The 18,649-nt window shown below is 40.8% G+C and overlaps 1 protein-coding gene across 1 annotated transcript in view; it reads left to right on the plus strand.

The window, feature by feature from the left end:
- eipr1 (EARP complex and GARP complex interacting protein 1) overlaps window positions 1-18,649 on the plus strand; it is a 46,508-nt gene that overhangs the window by 1,065 nt on the left and 26,794 nt on the right. Inside the window, 3 exon segments of the mRNA XM_018695092.2 lie at window positions 4,732-4,864; window positions 7,325-7,481; window positions 14,451-14,550. Coding sequence (XP_018550608.1) covers window positions 4,732-4,864; window positions 7,325-7,481; window positions 14,451-14,550 — 390 coding nt within the window.

Raw genomic sequence — 18,649 nt, forward strand, 5'->3', positions numbered from 1 at the left:
TAAGAAATTAAGATTCTGGAGATACCTCAAAGTCCACTTACAAGCCTTTTTCCAGAGCTTTCAGTCACATCTCATAGTCTTCCACAGTGGATTGAGTTTTGTACTTTGCTTTTGAGTAATGTTTTAAGAGTCAGAAGTAAAAAAAAAATGGCCAAAATGGGGGTTATGGGTTCTCTTAAATGAAAAGCTGCATTTGTAACCAACTGTATGTGAGAAAGTTCCTTCTTACACTAGTACAAAACAAAATATACAATAAGAGCATTTACAGTACTTGAGAAAGGATGGCATAAAGTCATGAATAGCTTTCTCCATGTTAATTTTTTTCATCGTATTCGATTCAGTCAAAGATGGTTTTTATGTTTCTGGAAAAGAGCATGGTATGGGCCAACGAGATATCAAGATTTTTGTGATTTTTTTGTAGTCAGCTTCAAGTTTCCTTTAAGGCAGTCAAGAGTTGCAGAAAAGCTGAGCTGTATTTGATAAGGTGGTGTTGTAATAATATTAAATAAGGGAAATTGTAAAAAGTAGTCACAGTTTCAGGTAATTGCCACAGTGCTCAAGCGCACTTCAAAACCATAAATGTGTGGAAATTCAGAGCTTTCTGAGACACACTTGGGTCAGTAAGAACATCATGTTGCTCCAGCAACTACAAATAATGCATACAGCACATGCACAGATGACTAACATAATTTTTTTCCAGATTAATCATATTTCTCAAACTCTTAAAATGGATATTATATTTAATATTTATTCCAAAAGTGTCAGACATGCAGATTGTTAATATGTGATAACCATCTGAGGTTCCTATATAATTTTGTAGTGTTGTAGTGAAATGCATTATGATATTCACGTTGGATCTAACATGTCACAAACTTAAGCTTTTTCATAATTGTTTTGATTAATGTTGGTCCTAAAACCAGCCTGTTGGTGTACTACTGCCAACAATTGGATGGGTCTGTGATGAATTGTGGGATATACTTTGTTTGTGTTTTTTTTTCATGGAATTCATTTTTAGGAATCCCTAAAGATAGATCTCATTTTCATGGAAACATATGAGCAACAAGATATAAAACACTAGGACTTAATTGCAGACTAGAGCCTATTTTTATTACCTCATAGACGGAAGGCTGAAGAAGTCTGTGTGGACTTGTATTGGCCAGTTAATGACAAACAACCAAAAGACTAAATAACATTTATAAATGGAGAAATTTTGCAACATGTATTGCTTTAAATCTGCAGCATCGAATTATCTACTGCTCCTATCTTATGAGGATTTGCTGCATTTCTCTGATTAATTTCACTGTAAATTGAATATTTCACTTGGACCAAAATAAGCAAGATTGAAAAATGTCACTTTTGGTTTTTGATGACTTGTGATGGGCTTTTTGAAAATATATGTTTTATTGACCAAATAGTTAATAAAAAAATCTATTAAATAATTTTTAATGGAAATAATCTGTATAATTATTTCCAGTTCAAAATGAATTCATGTTTTTGTATAGAAAATGTGCAGAATCCCATCACTATTTCCTACAGCCCAAATTAGCATCCAGAGATTGCCTGTTTTGTCCAACTAATAATTCAGAATGATTATCAAACTACTGCATATTACTTTTCTGTCAATAGGCTAATAGTTTATTCAGCAATAAATGGTTTATCAGTTATCAGAATTGTTGTAGATCAATTATGTGTTGATTGTTAATTGATAACACTGTGCTGTTTCACATCAGTAACTGCACTTAAGTCAGTGTCATCCTACTTAATAGACAGATCTGTTGCATTTGCATCCATGTTGTGTGTATATGTATGGTTTCTCAAAAAGGTCTCTGTGTGTCTGAGTGTTAGCGAGGGCTCTGTGTTTATATGTCTGTGTGTGTGAAGGGGAAAGAGTGAGAGTGTGTGCATGCATGCATGCAGAGGTCATTACAGAGACAGATGACAGAAACAGTTGGCTCTAAATGGGGGGAGAAATAATTAGCTCTCTGAAAGCAAGAGGGAATGAGGGATGAGAGAAAGAGAGAGAGAGAGGGAGAGAAAGATTTGTGCCTTGATAAAAACGAGTCTATTTTCTGGCAGACTTCAGTGTGAAAACGGTCTGGCACTGAATACAGACGTAGTTCAATCCAAGTCTTGTGTTGCGGGTCTAATACAGAGCTTGTTGGGAATGGTGACAATGCGTCCTAGTCAATCTGTGTGATTTCTTATTACACCCTGTCAGTAGCTTAACATACTCCTCCTAACACTTTCCTCCACACTGGCATGAGCACAGAGCTGAAACACAAGAAAACCAAAGAAGTGTTTTCTTCATAACCATATTAATCTAATCCTAGTATAATTATTAGGTTTCTGTAGTGACGAAAGTGCTTATTGCTCATTTATTCAATAGACTGTGCTTTGAGGCCACTCTAGGGCTGCCTCAGATGAAATTTAACAGTGGTGAGAAAAGGGATGAAATCTTTGGTCCACAACAGTGTTCTTATTGTTGACTTATATATAAGGGTTCACTGATCCAACTTTTTGTCACCTCATACTGATTCCTGTATTTAATGTGGATCAGTCACTACTGGCCAGTATCCACTTAATGAAGTTAGAATTGAGTCCAGTACAGATTGTTGCATTCTTAACTGTAAGTATATTGACAGCTGATATAGAATTTTGATGACCAAACACAGTCTGCATAAAAATTCAAGGTCTCACTATGCTTCCAACAAAAGTGCTTGTTTGCTCAACTGAAGGTGCTCTCAGACAGCGAGTGGTTGTCACTGTGACTGCGTCTGCGACCTGGCAACATCTGTGTTCTGTATAAAGTGGCTGAAGGCTATGAGTCACTCCCCAGGCCTGGAAGAATGATGGATAAATCACCTGGGGGGGGGGGGGGGGGGGGGGGGGGCTAAAACCTCTCTCTCCCCTCACACCTGAGTTCATTTGGGGGGACCCTATTACTAGGCCTTCCAATTACCCTGTCCCGCCGGCCTGAATTTATTTGTGCCGCTCCCCCACCACCATAAAATTATAACTTTGCGTAATAATTTTTTGCTCGATGCAGTCCAACCCAAGGTTAATAGCCGCCTAGCTGACTTTGAAAATGCTGAAGGATGCTGCTGCTCTGATGCTCTTCTCTTCCTCCTCTTCACGCCCCCTCTTTTCATCCTCTTGTTCAGCCTGTAAAAGTAGTACAGGCAAGGGGAGTGGAAGTGCCTAGCAGGAGTTATTGTCCAGTGCGACCCCATTAACAGTCCCCCAAGGTGCTGTAAGTGTCTCTCTTATGGGAGAAACTGCCATATATTGTCTGATCAAACCTTGAGACCCTTACTCTTTTACGGCATCGTGGGCCCTGAACTGCATTCAATCGAGGGCCCTCATAGAATAGATTTCCATCTAATGAAAAGAGCTCAGTAAGGAGGAGTTTCTATTAACTTCTTATGGATAAAAGTTTAGCTTGTTTGTTCAACTTGAGTGCTGTAAAGTCTGTATAGCTGTTGATTGTGTTTTCAAGTGCAGCCAAGGCCTCAGTATTACACCAGATTGAGGACTGAGGAGTATTTATAGTTGAGGAGAGAGATTTAGGTGTAACTGTTCACAAATTCTTAGCATTTATCTTTTGCATCCTTAATCCAGACGGATTATGAAAATATGAAAGAACAAATAAACTGGAACCATCAAAACCAGCAGTGATTAAGGTGTAAAGTGTATTATTACTTTGACGAATATGAATAAGTTTTAAAAAATATGTATATTAGATGTGTGATGTATGATGTATGATCTGTGATGATCTGTAAGATCAAGGGATAAATACAGGCATCGTGAATTTGAACAAATATCAGTTACTCATTTTCTGAGCAGCTCAGCTTGGTTCAGTTGTAATGGAACTAAACAAAAGCCAAGCACTCTGCACCCTTGTAAGATGTGCCTACAGCTTTACTGAATTATATTTAGAGAATGCAAACTTCAGACACAAAATGTCATCAGACATTCCCTCACGTCAGCAGTATGAGAAATTTGCTGGGTTAAAGGAAAAATCCATCTTAAAATGTATCTTTAAAAAATGGCTCAAAATTTTGGGAAATATGCTTCATCACTGTCAATATTTTCAAGGAAGGAAGTGTTTTCTACACTGTTGCTGCCCCACTCATGAGTGCCATACTGTACTTACTTATAAGCTACACGCTGTGCAGAGCAGTACTAGACATGCTAAATAAGAGTATGCTTACCTACAGCTAAATCATTGTCTGCTGTCAAAGGTTTGCTTACAAGAAATGTTTTTTTTGAAAAAGACAATTAAAGGCCTTTTGCAGAAACAGTCTTGGAAAATGCACCTCATTCACAGCCTCTTTTAATAGGGCCATTTGGCTTTAAAAAAAAAAGATGGAAAAAAGATGGAATGAGCTTTTATTGATTTGCTCTTTGTTGTACCTTTCCTCTGACTCCATGTCATATGCAGAACTCCTATGAATCCACTGTGACTTCTAAAAGTGTCTTAATTGTCGCTTTAAAGGCCAAATCGAGATGAAAAGTCTTCAGCCGTATGAAGATGATGGGGAAAAAGATGCCTGCTTTGAAATTACATTTACTGTCATATTAAAAGATGAACCTTCTTCTTTTTGGGGGAATCAGAGGAATGAGTGGAGCTTTGAACTATGGTTGGTGTATGGAGGGAGGTGCACTCAGTGTGCTTTAACTCCAGCTTCATCCTCAAGACATCTCTCCTCTCTGTCTCTGCTTTACTTCCAGATCCACATCATTGACTTTGATGATGAGAATAACATCATTAATAAGAATGTCCTTCTGCACCAAGCTGGGGAGATATGGCACATTGGCGCCAGTCCTGCAGATAAGGCTGTGCTTACCACCTGCTATAACAAAAGTGAGTCCTACTGTTTCCTTCTGTCTCTGGCTCCTCTCTCTGCCTCTTTATTCATCATGTTTCTCTTTTTTTTCCTTCTGTTTATCTTTCTTTGTCTCTTTTTTGCATATACTTTGTCCTTTCCTTTTTCTACGTACAATATTTCTTCCATCTAATGACCTTATACTGACTACAAGTTTAGTTGAGACATGTAATTAACAGGTGATCAATAACAGCCAGTCTGTCTTCACAGGTCTGACAGTAGCAGCTGTGTTAGAAGTCATGTTCAGGCCCTGATAGAATCAATACTAATGTGTGGACATGATGACCCACATGAGGGATAATAGCAATGGCTGCAAAGTCACTGTCTGGCAGGAGAAAATCCTTGAAGGTCGCATGCACATTGTCTATCCTGCTACTTAAGGTTTTCTTCTAATTGCACAAATCCACACTTTTCCACTAAACCGAAAGTGGAAACCAGTTGACTGATTCTGATGTCAGTATCAGTAACTGTTAATCTGTACACAGTATATTGCCCACTTTTTCACCCAGACACGTAAAATTAGCAGTTTCGGTAAAACCCCTGAGGACATGGTTTCACATATAAGGTATGTGAAATGTGGCTCAAAATCTCTGCCATTGCTGCTGATTGACATGCAGTGCGCTTTGGGACACTTAGCTGCCCCAAGTCCACACAAGTCAGCTCCCAAATTATCCTTAATAAAATGGTTAAAGCGAGAAAACTTGAGCATATTTGATTGTACTTGGTTTGATGCAGACATTGAATTGGAACTGACTGATGACGTTTTGCAGTATAATAATATTTTGGCTCACCTGTGTACACAGCACAGTTTATTAGGAACACCTATACACCTGCTTATTCATGCAGTTATCCAATCATGTGGCAGCAGTGCGGGGCATAAAAGCATGCAGATACAGGTCAGGAGTTTCAATTAACATTCACAACAAACAGAAGAAAGACTGTGGTCTCAGTGACTTTGACCCTGATATGATTGTTGGTGCCAGACAGTCTGGTTTGAGTATTCCTGAAACTGATCTCCTGGGACTTTAATGTGCAACAGTGAATGGTGGGAAAAACTAAAAACATCCAGCGAGCAGCAGTTCTGTGAATGGGAGTCCCTTGTTGATAATAGAGGTAAGAGGAGAATGGCCAGACAGATTGAAATTGACAGGCTACGGCAACACAGATAACCACCCTTTCCAATCGTGGCGAGCGGAAAAACAACTCAGAATGCACAACACGTCAAATCTTGAGTTGGATAGGCTACAACAGCAGAAGACCATGTCAGGTTCCACTCCTGTCAGCCAAGAAAAAAAATCTGAGGCTGCAGGAGGCACAGGCTCACCAAAACTGGACAGTTGAAGGTCACAATTTGGTATCAACAGCATGAATCCATGGAACCAACTTGCCTTGTGTCAACAGGCCAGGCTGGTGATGGTGGTGTAATGGTGTGGAGAATGTTTTCTTGGCACACATTGGGCCCCCTAATACCAATTAATCATGGTTTAAATTCCACAGCCCATCTTGAGCATTGTTGTTGGCCATGTCCATCCCGTACTTCACTGGCCTCTCCAGTCACCAAATCTGAATCCAATAGAACACATTTGGGTGTAGAATGGAATATTTGTATCATACACAAACACATAAACACACCCACACACACACCACCACCACCACCACCAGCATCACAACCTCCAGCACCCTCATTCCTCGCTCCCTCTCTTGTCTCCCACTGTCTCTCGCTCTCTGTCAGGTGATTTCTACATGCTTGAGTTCACAGGATGACAGCCACTCTAGACCAGGCTGAAACTCAGACAGCCCACAATGCACTGCTGCACACACCACACACTCACACACAGATACATACAGTACATACAAATACACACACACACACACACACACAAGTTAATTCCTATAGAGTTTCCATACTGCCTCCCACTGGTGCTCCAATATGTGGGTAAGAAAAGGCTTTTGTTCAAAATGATTGCTTGCCCACTTACTCCAAGTGCAAGGTTGTCTAAAACCACTCAAGAGCCTGTGGACTCGCACCACGTTGCTTTTTAATTTGACAAATAGGCCTAACGCCAGTGTTTCATAGCCCAACGCCTGCCCACACGCTGTCAATAGCTACACCAAAAAGAAATTAGGCTCTTTTGCTCTCTGTGTTTTCTCTCTCTCTTTCTGCTTTCTCTCTCTCTCTGTGATAGGTTATGCCCTCCAGCCTCAAACTTTTATTCCAATTACTGTATCAGCTCTACATTTACTCCACTGGTTCCAATTAGCAGCCCTGGTGTGGATGTGCCAAAATAACTCATTTGTGATGTGGTTTTGAAGGAAAGTGTATGAATGTCACTGCAGTAGTGCCTGTCCGCCACACACACAACACGAGCACACACACTATAATTTAAGAATCTGTGAACAACTGTGTGTGTCTGTGTGTGTGTGTTGTCCCCCTTCAGCCAGTGACAGCAGGGTGGTTTCCTGTGCAGCAGTATGGCGGATGCCCTCTGACTGGGAGACAGGTAGCCATGAGTCACCTGACGACACCGCCCACAACCCCCAAATCCTGGAGCTGCTATGTCACCTAGACGACAGTGCCCACGGCAACGCCGCCTGGTAGGTGTTGGTGAGGAATATTGGCATTTGGGCAAACACCTGTAAGAGTTAACATTTTCAAGATATATCAGCAAAGTAATAATAATAAGTAATAAAATCTTTTTATTTAGTAACTAACTGATCAAATCAAACAATGAATCATGTTTAGTCATCTGGAACTTTCAACAGTCTTTATTAGTGGAATTTTCTTAGAGGGAGAAAGCTTACAGGCAAAGAAAGCTCTTTGGTTGGCTTTTAGTTAGTACCTAACATTGCTTTACATTACCTTATGTTAACATTACCTGTCTCTCTCTCTATGTATTTCTTCTCTATATGAGTATTTTCATTTTTTTTTGGCTCAGATTATTGACTGGCCCACATCTTAGATTGTAGTTATGGCCCAATCCTTTTGTCTTACAGTCGGAGCTCCTGTGCACAATGCCTCGCTATAACTCACCACCTATGAGAATGAAAATCAATGGTCATTCCCCTTTTTAGTCCGCTGTTCATCAGCTGCCTCATGATTGCTATCATTTTTAGAGGCGCCAGTCAGTTAGTGTGAGGCATACTGTAGCAGGTATCTGTGAGGCAGAGATAAAGATGGACAGGGAACGAGGACGATAAAGAGAGAAAGATGGAGAGAAGCTCACAAAACAGAGCACCAGGGGGAGTTTGTGCAACTTGGTGTGTGTTTTGTGCTTGTGTGTGGAAACCGGAGGGCTTTGTGCAGGGTCCACCCATGTGCACCGAGTGTGTGTGTGTGTGTGTGTGTGTGTTTGTTTGTGTGTGTCTGTGTTTTTGTGTGTGTGTGTGTGTGTCAGAAGGCAGGTCAAGCAAGGCTGCTGGGTAAAGATGGATGGCTCTGGGCTCCACCATCTTAACACCCTGAGAGCTGTAACCCTCACAAGGGCACCACACTGTGTGTGTGTGTGTGTGTTTGTGTGGTTGGTGGGAGTGTGCACTGCACGCTGTGAAGCCTGTAGCCGATGCTGTGCACTATTGGCTTCCTTAGATGGATGGCTTTGGTCTGCTGCCCACCTCCTCCATCTCTCCATGACACACACACACACACACACTCTCACAAACACACACGCTTATCCCCACTCACTTTTGTAATACTGGCAGCTTGCGCCATTGTGTGTGTGCATGTTTGTGAGTGTGAGCAGACAAAGAGTAAAGAGAATGGAGTTTGTATTCTTATGAGGCTTTTGTCTGTGTGTTTGTTCACCTGCTTGTGTGTCTGTGTGTTTGCATCTACAGTAGCGTGTCTGCCTGTGTGTAACCTGCATCCTTCATGGGTGTGTTTTCCGGTTGCTGGTGTCCCTCCACTCCCACTAACAATAACACTTTCTCCTTCCTCCAAATCCCCTCATTGTTTGGGTGGGCAAACATTTGAGCCTCTGCCCTGTTGTGAAGCGTGCTCTGAATGGAAATACTGGCAAAATACACCCAACAAAATGGGGCTAAACAGAGCTTGGGAAAAAATCACGTTTTTTTTTTTTTTTGTTTTGTTTTTTGGTGCTCATGTGTGCACCTTGGCTGTTTTTTCCTTCTTCTTATTCTTCTCGTGCACGGTTTCGATTGAGAGCTGTGCCAGTTGAGCAAATCGATTCCCGTGGAGCTATTTGAGCCAATCAGGGCCCTAGGAGGGAATGGTAAAGCGCAAAAGGCAACAAGGTTGATTTTCTAAAGTGGGATGTGACAGGAGGGGGTAGGAGGTGTTTGTGGGTGTGATTGTGTGTGTTTGTGCACACACACATGAACGCAATCATGTCTATTATGTTTGATCATTGCAACTGAATGGCTTTCAGTCCTTCTAGTCTTTCACTCAAAAAATCTGTCCGTATGTATGTCAAGTCTCCTCTATCCTGTGCTGCGATAGCGTCTCTGCTTTTTATCTGTGTATGTGCCGGGTCATGTGTGTGCGGGTCAAATTCTTGGTGATCACTAAGTGTTATTTTCACTGTGAGGGTCACTAGTTCCAATCAATTGGACCCCAATAGTGGGCTCTCATGCAGATGTGTGTGTGAGTGTGTGTGTGTGTGTGTGTGTGATGGGGCGGCTATCAGTGGATTATAGGCCCTTTGCAATCCAGCTGCTTCTTAGATTAAACACCATGATGCAGGCCTGCAGGTCTGGTTAAAAAAAAAAGAAAAAATCTTGGTGATGTCCATGCAAGTGCCAGGTGCAATAAAGGATTATTCCAATTTAATAAAATGAAGAAGTTATTTAAGCTAAAGCCCTACTGAAGTTCTTACTTACATGTTGGACAGTAGATAAATACTTAAACAACGGACCTGACAGTCCTCCTGCAAATATTGCAATTTGAAGTTGTTTCGTTGATGTCATCAGTGTTTTCTTTCTTTGCCAGTGCCTTTCAGATGTAAAAGAGACTAACTAAGGAGAGAATGTGGATGAAAGATTCAGAAAGGGATTCGTGGACTGCAGAGCTTAAGGAATCCTGGTATTTTGCTAATGCGGAACCAGATCCAAAATAGAACCAGTTATTGGAATCCGTAGCTACTTTGCAAAAATGTCATCCTTCTGAACAACTAAATCTCAAAATTCAGCCCTTCTCACAAACTGCAACACACATCCATGCATACACTGCCCTTGGTGTCATTATATCCATGCTAAAATCTGATCCAGAAGGAGGAAAGACACACATACACACACTTTGTTTGTCTTGGTTGTCGGCTATATATATATGAGGGCCTATATGGATGCAAAACACAGCAAAGTGGGGGAACAGTCTGATGAGTGAGAGACAAAGAGAGAGAGAGAGTGAGAGAGAGAGAGAGAGATGCATCTGTGTCCCAGGCTTAGATATATGGGGCTGTAAAACCTCCATAGCTCTCTCCGACAGTATTTACATACCATTCCAGTAGCCAGTGTGCCAGATTGTTGCAGAGCCCAAGGTCAAATGCACATTCTTACTAAGAGAGGAGGCAATATGTAATACTGTACACCTCACTGTCTCAGCCTCTTCCTTTATTGCATGAATATAATTGATACTATAGGAAAGCACAAGGTGTGTAAATCCCAAAGTGGGGAGTTATTTTAAGTAGTGCTATGGTATGCTGGGAATGTCTCTGTAAGAAAAAGAGAGGTGGTGTCTTATATTTCACAGTTTCCATCTATAATTTCTGTGTGCTGCACTGAGATACCCAACCAAGCTGCGTGTGTGTTCACTCATATTAATCACAGCGTGGGGACATAAATCTGCCCACACAAACACATTATTAGGACTCACTTCCCATTTAGGGACAAAATGCTGGTCCTTGCAATGTAAAACATTACATTCTAGGTTTGGTTTTGGTTGAGGTTAGGGTAAGAGTTGGGGTTAGATTTATGCAGCTATATACCTATGGCTCAGGATTAGGGTTAGGGTTAGGTAATTCATAATTTAACCTGGTCATTCCTGAGCATCTGTCACCTTTAAATGTATTCAGCTGCAGCTAAGCAATTGTTGAAGCTGGCCAAACTATAAATTGTAGCTGCTTTCTAGGAAATATGTCCGCTGCATACCCAGCTCTGTAATATTTGCACTTGGCTTCGGATGCTTTTGTAGCTTGTCCTGTCAGTCTATGAAGCTAACTCTTGGAACTGTTTTGGTGGCACAAGGGCAACTACGCAATATTGGGCAGGTCCTGCAGATCCTGGATCAGATTGGGATCTGGGGAGTTTGGAGGCCAGGTCAACACCCTGGGGTCTTTATCATGTTCCATAAGACATTTCTGAACAGTTTTTATGGTGTGGTGGGAGCATTGCCCTGCTGGGGGAGGCCCCTGCCACTGGGGAGTGTTGTTGCCATGGGAGGGGGGGGTTGTTGGCTTGGTCTGCATCAATGTTTAGGTGGCTGGTACAAAGTAACATCCAGATGAATGTCAAGAGCCACTGAACATTGTATTGTAATGAGATAATCAATGTTATTCACTTCACCTGTCAGTGTTTTAATGTACCTTAAAATGCATTTAGGCATAGAACAATGGCTCAGTAGTTTCATTAGGAAGTGAATGCTTTACTGCCAGTATGAACAGGTGGAATGATTACAGCAACCAGTAACTGTCTGGCTGGACAACAACAGTGAGGCTAGCGACAGAGACACAAGAGTGATGAGTGAGTGATGAAGTTACACCATTGGTTGGCCCGCTAAGTGTTGCAGTTTCCCCACTGGATGTTGCTCTTTTATTTTATGAATTGGAATAAATGGTTTCTATTATGCCACCAGGGAGGCATTTAGAGGGAGTGTTGCTAACTTAGCACCTTTGTTGCTAGACTTACCGACTTTTCAGACCCCTTCAGTGACTTATTTTTCAAAAATGTGACAAATCTAGCAATTTTTTGGGCAAACTTCGCCAGTATTGCCCTGCAAGTGCAAGGTCGGGCTTTTCTCTCGATGAGTCTCAGTCAATTGACTGCATATCGGCTGACATGGACATGTATTAGCTCCTATCTCTCTCTCTGAGTGATCATCATCAAAAGTAAATATAGCCAAAATCACAGCACAGCCATTGTTTTAACATATATGTGGTGATTTTGTCATGATGACACTGTGGTTATAAAATCAGGATTTCAGCATTGCACAGCAGCAGCCTGCTGTCTTTCAGTCACTGTTACTACTTACATACTTGCTCCATTGTCAACAGAAACAGGAAAAAGTGTAAATGAGAACGGCTTTATTAGGAATTATGCTGTTTTAAAATACAGCAAGCATAGAGTGGGAGAGAAGAGAACAGATAAAGGGTGAAGCCAACTGACACTAGGCAGAATACAACCAAAAAAATAAAAAGGAAAGGAAGATTTAGAAATATAGCCAAATCTGACTTAAGTCATCTTACAGGAATAGTAAAACATTTTAAATATTCTTTGGGCTCTAGACAACTAATGCAAGTCAGTGCAATGTCCTCCTAAATGACGAAAACAAGTTTGTAGTGTGTGTATCTGTACATCCCAAGCCTATAACTTCCCGCTCTTCAGGACGACAGTAAAAGCTGTCCCTCAACAGCCAAGAATTTACAGTCCCTCTAAACACAGCTCATCTCTCCTTCATTTCCTCCCTCTATCTATCCTCCTCAATCCACCTCTCTAATGGGACTACGCATATTTGAAATTTGGATTAAATCCAAACTTAAACATTAACTTTGTCTCCCCTCCTTTCCTCTGACATTTCTTTTATCTCTCACCAACACTCTCACCTTCTATACATACGCTCTCTATAAAACACTGGAATTGTAGCTGCCGCTTAAAATTGACAAATGAGTCCAAGGAAATGGAGTTGTCTAATTGATGAGCTCTTTAAATAAATAGCATCCTTTCGTAAACCTCTAATGATGGCAGCTTTGCAGTTGTGACAGGCTCAGACATCCAAACCTTCAGCCAGACCATGTCTGCACCTCCCTGACATTTTACATCCTTTAACCCAGATTAGACACAGATTTTTTTTCTTTGAGTAGAAAAGTCACACTAAATCGGAACCTTAACAAGCATATAGCAGCTTTTCCAGACCAAGGTTATGTTTATTGCTGGGTCTCTAACTGCACTGACATATTGCTTTTAAAGTTGACAGAACTTAAAAGTTAAAAGCACTGCTTTCTCACTTGGGTTTTGCCCTCTTTCTTATACCATGTAGTTGCATCTCTGCCTACATTTAGTTGCTAAACCTATCCATACTAAGACCAAACAACAAAGTGATTCAATCAACACCAAGGGAATTATAAAGCAACAGTTTGGGCTCCAGCATGTCAGCTATGGTTAGGTCCCTGAGGTTTGCACACAGAATACATACTTTAGGTAGAGCAAAGTGGAGAACCACAACTCTACGAAGCATGCAGTGCGGAATCAATACTCTGCAGAGAGCGGTAAGCAGGGAGGAATCAAAGTTAAGTATGCAGTTAAAGCTACCACTTCTTGAACACCACTGAGGCAACCCTGTATCCCACTGCTGTGTCTGAACACTAGATTGACAGAATTGGGCTGCTAGATTTGCCAGTAAGTACTCAGTTGTATGCTATCGTCAATTTCTTGGCAACGTAATGATGCTGCAGCCTAATTTGTGAAAATCAAACCTGCTCTAGGCGACGTCACACTTTTTTTTGAAGGACTCTATTATGCTGAAATGAAGTGACATGCACACACAACCTCCTCTGGCTGGTGATGACACTGACTCCTGAGTCTGCATTACAGAAGCTTGCTAAATGTGAAAGGATTGGATAGCAACCAAGAAAATGCATTTGAAATCATACAAAATTAGAGATTTAGGAGAACTAGGGTAAGATTTAAAAAAAAAAAAAAAAGCAAAACCTGACTTAAGTCATTGTATAGGAATAATAAAACATTTTGGTAAGTATGCATATTTGCTTTCTTACCTAGACTGAAGATGAGAAAAGGAGTATCAAAAGCTTAGTACTTTTGTGCAGATTGTCTGAGAATAGCAAATGTTGCCAGATACAGTCAGTGAGAACAGGTTTTGGTTTTGATTGCTGTATAAGCTCAATGATGCCAAACCTGGTAACCTCGCTCTGACAGCAAGACTTCAGGAAGCTGCTCACAGTCACTCACCATACCCAGTATTTGTTCCCTAAGAAATAGTTCCAGTTCCAGTTGTGTTCAGTGCTAATTAACAAATGCTATTATGCTAATATGCTAAACTGAGATGGCAAACATGGTAAACATAATACCTGATTAACATCAGCATGTTAGTATTGTCATTGTGAGCATATTACAAAAATATATTAGCCTTAATTGTTACCCTGTAAAATGTGTGTAGGGTAAATGCATGCATGCATCTGCAAGCATTCCCTAACATGATCTGCAAATGCATACAAATGTTTGAAATCAGTTAAGCTGTGCTGTATTTAGCAAGCTTCTGAAATTTGACCAACAAGCTCTGTTCTCCTATATCTGCATCATGCAGGGATTAGCCTGTATACATGCTTGGCCAATATCTGGATTCCGATTGACCATGTATATATATGTGTGTATTTTCAGTGTGCTTTGGGAACCCATGGGAGATGGCAAACGTGTGATTTCATTGGCTGATAACCACGCACTACTCTGGGACCTGCAGGAGAGCTCCACACAGGCCACAGTAAGACACACACACACACACACACACACACACACACACACACATTGTAAAGAGCAGCACATACATAGGCACACACACAGTATCACACAATAGCTAACTCATTATTTGATAACCACCATATCGTCTTGGTGTTATCAGACGCAAACATCCTCACTCTGCTACAACAGCAGAGTGTCCACTATTCATTCTGTCTCACACATGCACCACCACACACACACACACACACACACACACACATTCTAACACAGCCTGGTCAGGTTTGTAAGCTGTGGCTCCTAAATATTATTTTGGTCAAGTCTCCTCCACTCTACTAATGGTCTTGTTTGATAAGTAAAGGAAAAGTCATTCACTGTATACTGTTTTCACAGTTCACTGAAGTAGCATTGCCAGTTTTATATACATATTATATATTATATCCAAATCAGGGACTGAACCTAGTTCCTATATGATAGTTCTTAGTGCCAATATACGCTGCTCTACAGTCTGTACTTTCAGATGGTTCAGGAACCCTGAATTAGGGTTGAACATTACGAGGAATAAGTTGAGGGACATTTCTTGTTTGTGTTGTCAGCTTCCCAACTAGTTTAAGAAAAGAGAGAGATACAGAGAGAGTGTGTGAACAAGCTGAATGCAGAGAAAGAGGGAGCAAGTAAATGAGAGAAATAGAACGTTGATTTGTTTTATTGTGGCTACTTTCTTCTCCGTTTCTAAATCTCTTATTGGTCTTCATTGTTCTTCAGATGCAGCTGTAACACAGGGATGTGCAAAAGGGACTTTGTACATCTCATTTTAGTCCCTATGTTTAGTTCCTATGGTTAGATAGTTCATGGAACTGCTTGGTTGAAAAGGGCTTCATAACAGCCTCCACTCTTTTAGAGAGGCTTTCCACAATATCTATTACCTATTTTAAAGAGTATGGTCTATGTAGACCCGCTCTATATGAAAAGTGCCTGGAGATGACTTTTGTTGTGATATGGCACTATATAAATAAAATTGAATTGTATTGAATTGAATTGAATATTTTGGAACCTGGCCTCAGGGATTTGTTCCCATTTGGCCACTACAGTGTTAGTGAGGTTGGGCACTGATGTTGGGAGGTAAGGTTTTGCTCACAGTTGGGGTTCCAGTTCATCCCAAAGGTGTTAGACGGGGTTGGGGTCAGGGTTCTGTGCAGGCAAGACAAATTCTTCTAAACCAAACTGGGAAAACAATTTCTTTATGGACCTGACTTGCAAAGACATTGTTAAGGGACAACCACAGACAATAGCTTTATGTTGAGTTTTTTCTCATCCCTAATCTACAGAAATCGACAACAATAGCTTTTAATAGACTAAAAGTAAATGCATCACCACATGTGTAAGTACTTTTGGTCAGTTCACTTATAGTTGTGTCCTTCTTAATGCAAGGTGAAGAGGCTCTTCACTGTAAATTCCCTGTCTCCAACCTGCCAGCTTTGCAATTAAAATGCCCATTATGTATTTAAAGACTCAAGATAATTGTGTGTGTCAGATGTGCATGTGTGTGAGGAAGAAGTAATAGAGTGGTGTGTCAGTCCATGGTTTAATGTGTGTGTGTGTGTGTGTTGTTCCATTAGAAACCATGAGCTATGAAGAATATAGATGAGTCATTGGTAATTCATGTGCTCGTTGAGAGATTTACACAAAGGGACAGCCAGGCCATGCACCTAATAGATAGTACGAATGTGTTTGTCTGTGTGCAGTGTTCATTTGAAGTCAGTAATCTGACCTTTTGAAAATTCTTGCCTTGCCTTGCTGTCTCAGTCTCTTGCTCTGTCAATGTGTCAGCCAGGCATGTGATCAGTTGATTATTGATTAATTTTTGAATTAATTCTTCAAATCACAACGGTAAGTTTTATTCTAGGTGATTTAATATCGTCCCAGTTTTACAGAAAATGCAGTGATATGAATTGTTCACTAGATGGAGCTGCCAGTTGTCTGTATATATTTCTGTCAGGCAGTTGGAAAAAATATGCGATGTAAATATCGAATTGTGGAGGTTCGTCGTGTTCCTGGATGACTGAAAGGTCTGCCGTGTTCATTTCTCTTCCTTAAGAACATGGCCTAAGGCAAGTTTTTGTTCCTACCATGCCTATTGTATGGATAATAGCTTCAAGCTAGCGTTGTTCCATCTGTGTTGAAAGTTTTCAGGCTCTGTTGGCAAATTCAAGTTTGGAAAAAGTTTTCTAACTGCTTTAAAATGGGTTTAATTTGTTACTACATGCATACGGGCACTAGCCATGTGAACAGATGGGTGACAAAAGAAAAACCTGAATAAATGAGTGAGGAAACATAACAAATGCCCTATGCTTTCATTGGGGTTCACTGCATGGAACGCAAATGCTGCAAAAATGTTGAGCAGACTCATCTGATTCTGATTTTGTACCAAGATGGCAAGAGGAAAATATCTAAGTGACTGTGAAAGAAGGTTCATTGTTGGGGCATGAATGCCAGGAGCTTCAGTCACAAAGACTAATGGCTAATGTTTCAGTAGGAACAGTGACTTATGTGCATTGAGATCTATAGGAAAGACATCAGTACAGAAGGTCGGAAATTGAAGTTGACAGCTTTTAATGATCCTGTTCAGACTGTGTCAGGAGGAACAGTTTCTCAACAATTTCATACAGAGGGATATTATTGTAGGGTTGCGATGGAGCAAAAGGCATTGGCCACAGGCATGCGTCTGCAGAGATGTTAAAAAAAGTGATATAGTCAGATGAGTCATCCTTCACCATATTCTCAACAGGTGGGCAAGTGCATGAAACATGAAAAAATTAAGCCATTTTTTCACAATCACAGAACTTTAATTTTACTCACCAACACAGGAAGTCTCATTCTAAGGTCCATCAAGATTAAACTCAAAGCTACTCTTCCCCTCACTTTGTTCAAATTGTGGTCTGTTTTGTAATATTTTTTTCATTTACAGCAACCATCCACTGTACAGACTGTACAGACACCAGTTGTGTGCTGCAATCCTGTGGCATAAAGCCTTTAGATAGGTACAAAGTTTATGCAGAAATTGAAAGATTTTTAAGATTGAAAGATTGCGGATGTATTGTCACCTCAGTTTGTGCCACAAAGGACAATGTATGTTAATAGTCTGTGCATTTTTATATGCAATTGTCAGAAAACACGTTGAATTCTGAAATGTAAACATCACATTCTTCAGCTGGCCAGGAATATGGCTAATTGCACTGTTATATTTACAACATACCATCTTGTCTTACAAGCTAGATATGGCAGTGCTGCTAGAGACAAATCTCACCTCTCACCTGGTGGACAATTTAAACCTTTACTTTTTCTGGAAAAGGTTTAACAATGTTAAATAAACCCACTATAAATGTGATTATTTTAATTTAACCTTTGTCCACATGACACCATGAATGTTGAAAGAGGAGTATTCAACATTAATGAATTTCTACTCATGTCTGAACTGTCCCTCAGTGCCTGTTACTGTTATACATGTATTCTTTCTGCTCATGATCAGTTCAGTACTGTTATATGTGTGTGTGTGTGTGTGTGTGTGTTTGTGTGGGTTTACTGTGCAGTGACCCCGGTGTGAGGTTGAGTAGGACCAGGGAGGCGAGTGGGTTGTTGATCCTGTCCTTTGACACGGACAGTGGACAACACATAAATCCTGCATTGAGGGAGAAGGAGAGAGGTGGAAAGTAATGTGCAGGAAAGGAATATAATGAGAAAGGGAAGATGGAGGGAAGACAGAGACTGAGGGAGCGATGAAGGGCCCTGCTGATTGCAAAGATGGAGATTAGGAGAGAGAAAGAGGCTGGATATGGATAAGGAAAGAGAGTGGGCTTGATGAGGAGAAAGGGAATGAAAAAGAAGAGAAAGAATTTGGCAGGCAAGACAAATTCCTCCACGGCTGATGAGAATGCTAATCTCCTTCCCTCCCTCCTCCTCCCTGCTTTCATCCCATTCTCCTCTCTCCCATTCCCTCTATCTGTCAGAGGGTGATGTGTTCATCTCAAGCCGTGTCCAGCTGCAGCGTGGATGTATCTCTCTCTCAAGGGCCTGGTGTAGAGTTGTGTGTGTTCTGTGTGGGTGTTCCGTGCGAGAGTTTGTGT

The sequence above is a fragment of the Lates calcarifer genome, linkage group LG19 (genome assembly GCF_001640805.2).
Source record: "Lates calcarifer isolate ASB-BC8 linkage group LG19, TLL_Latcal_v3, whole genome shotgun sequence".
Taxonomy (NCBI): Eukaryota; Metazoa; Chordata; class Actinopteri; family Centropomidae; genus Lates; species Lates calcarifer.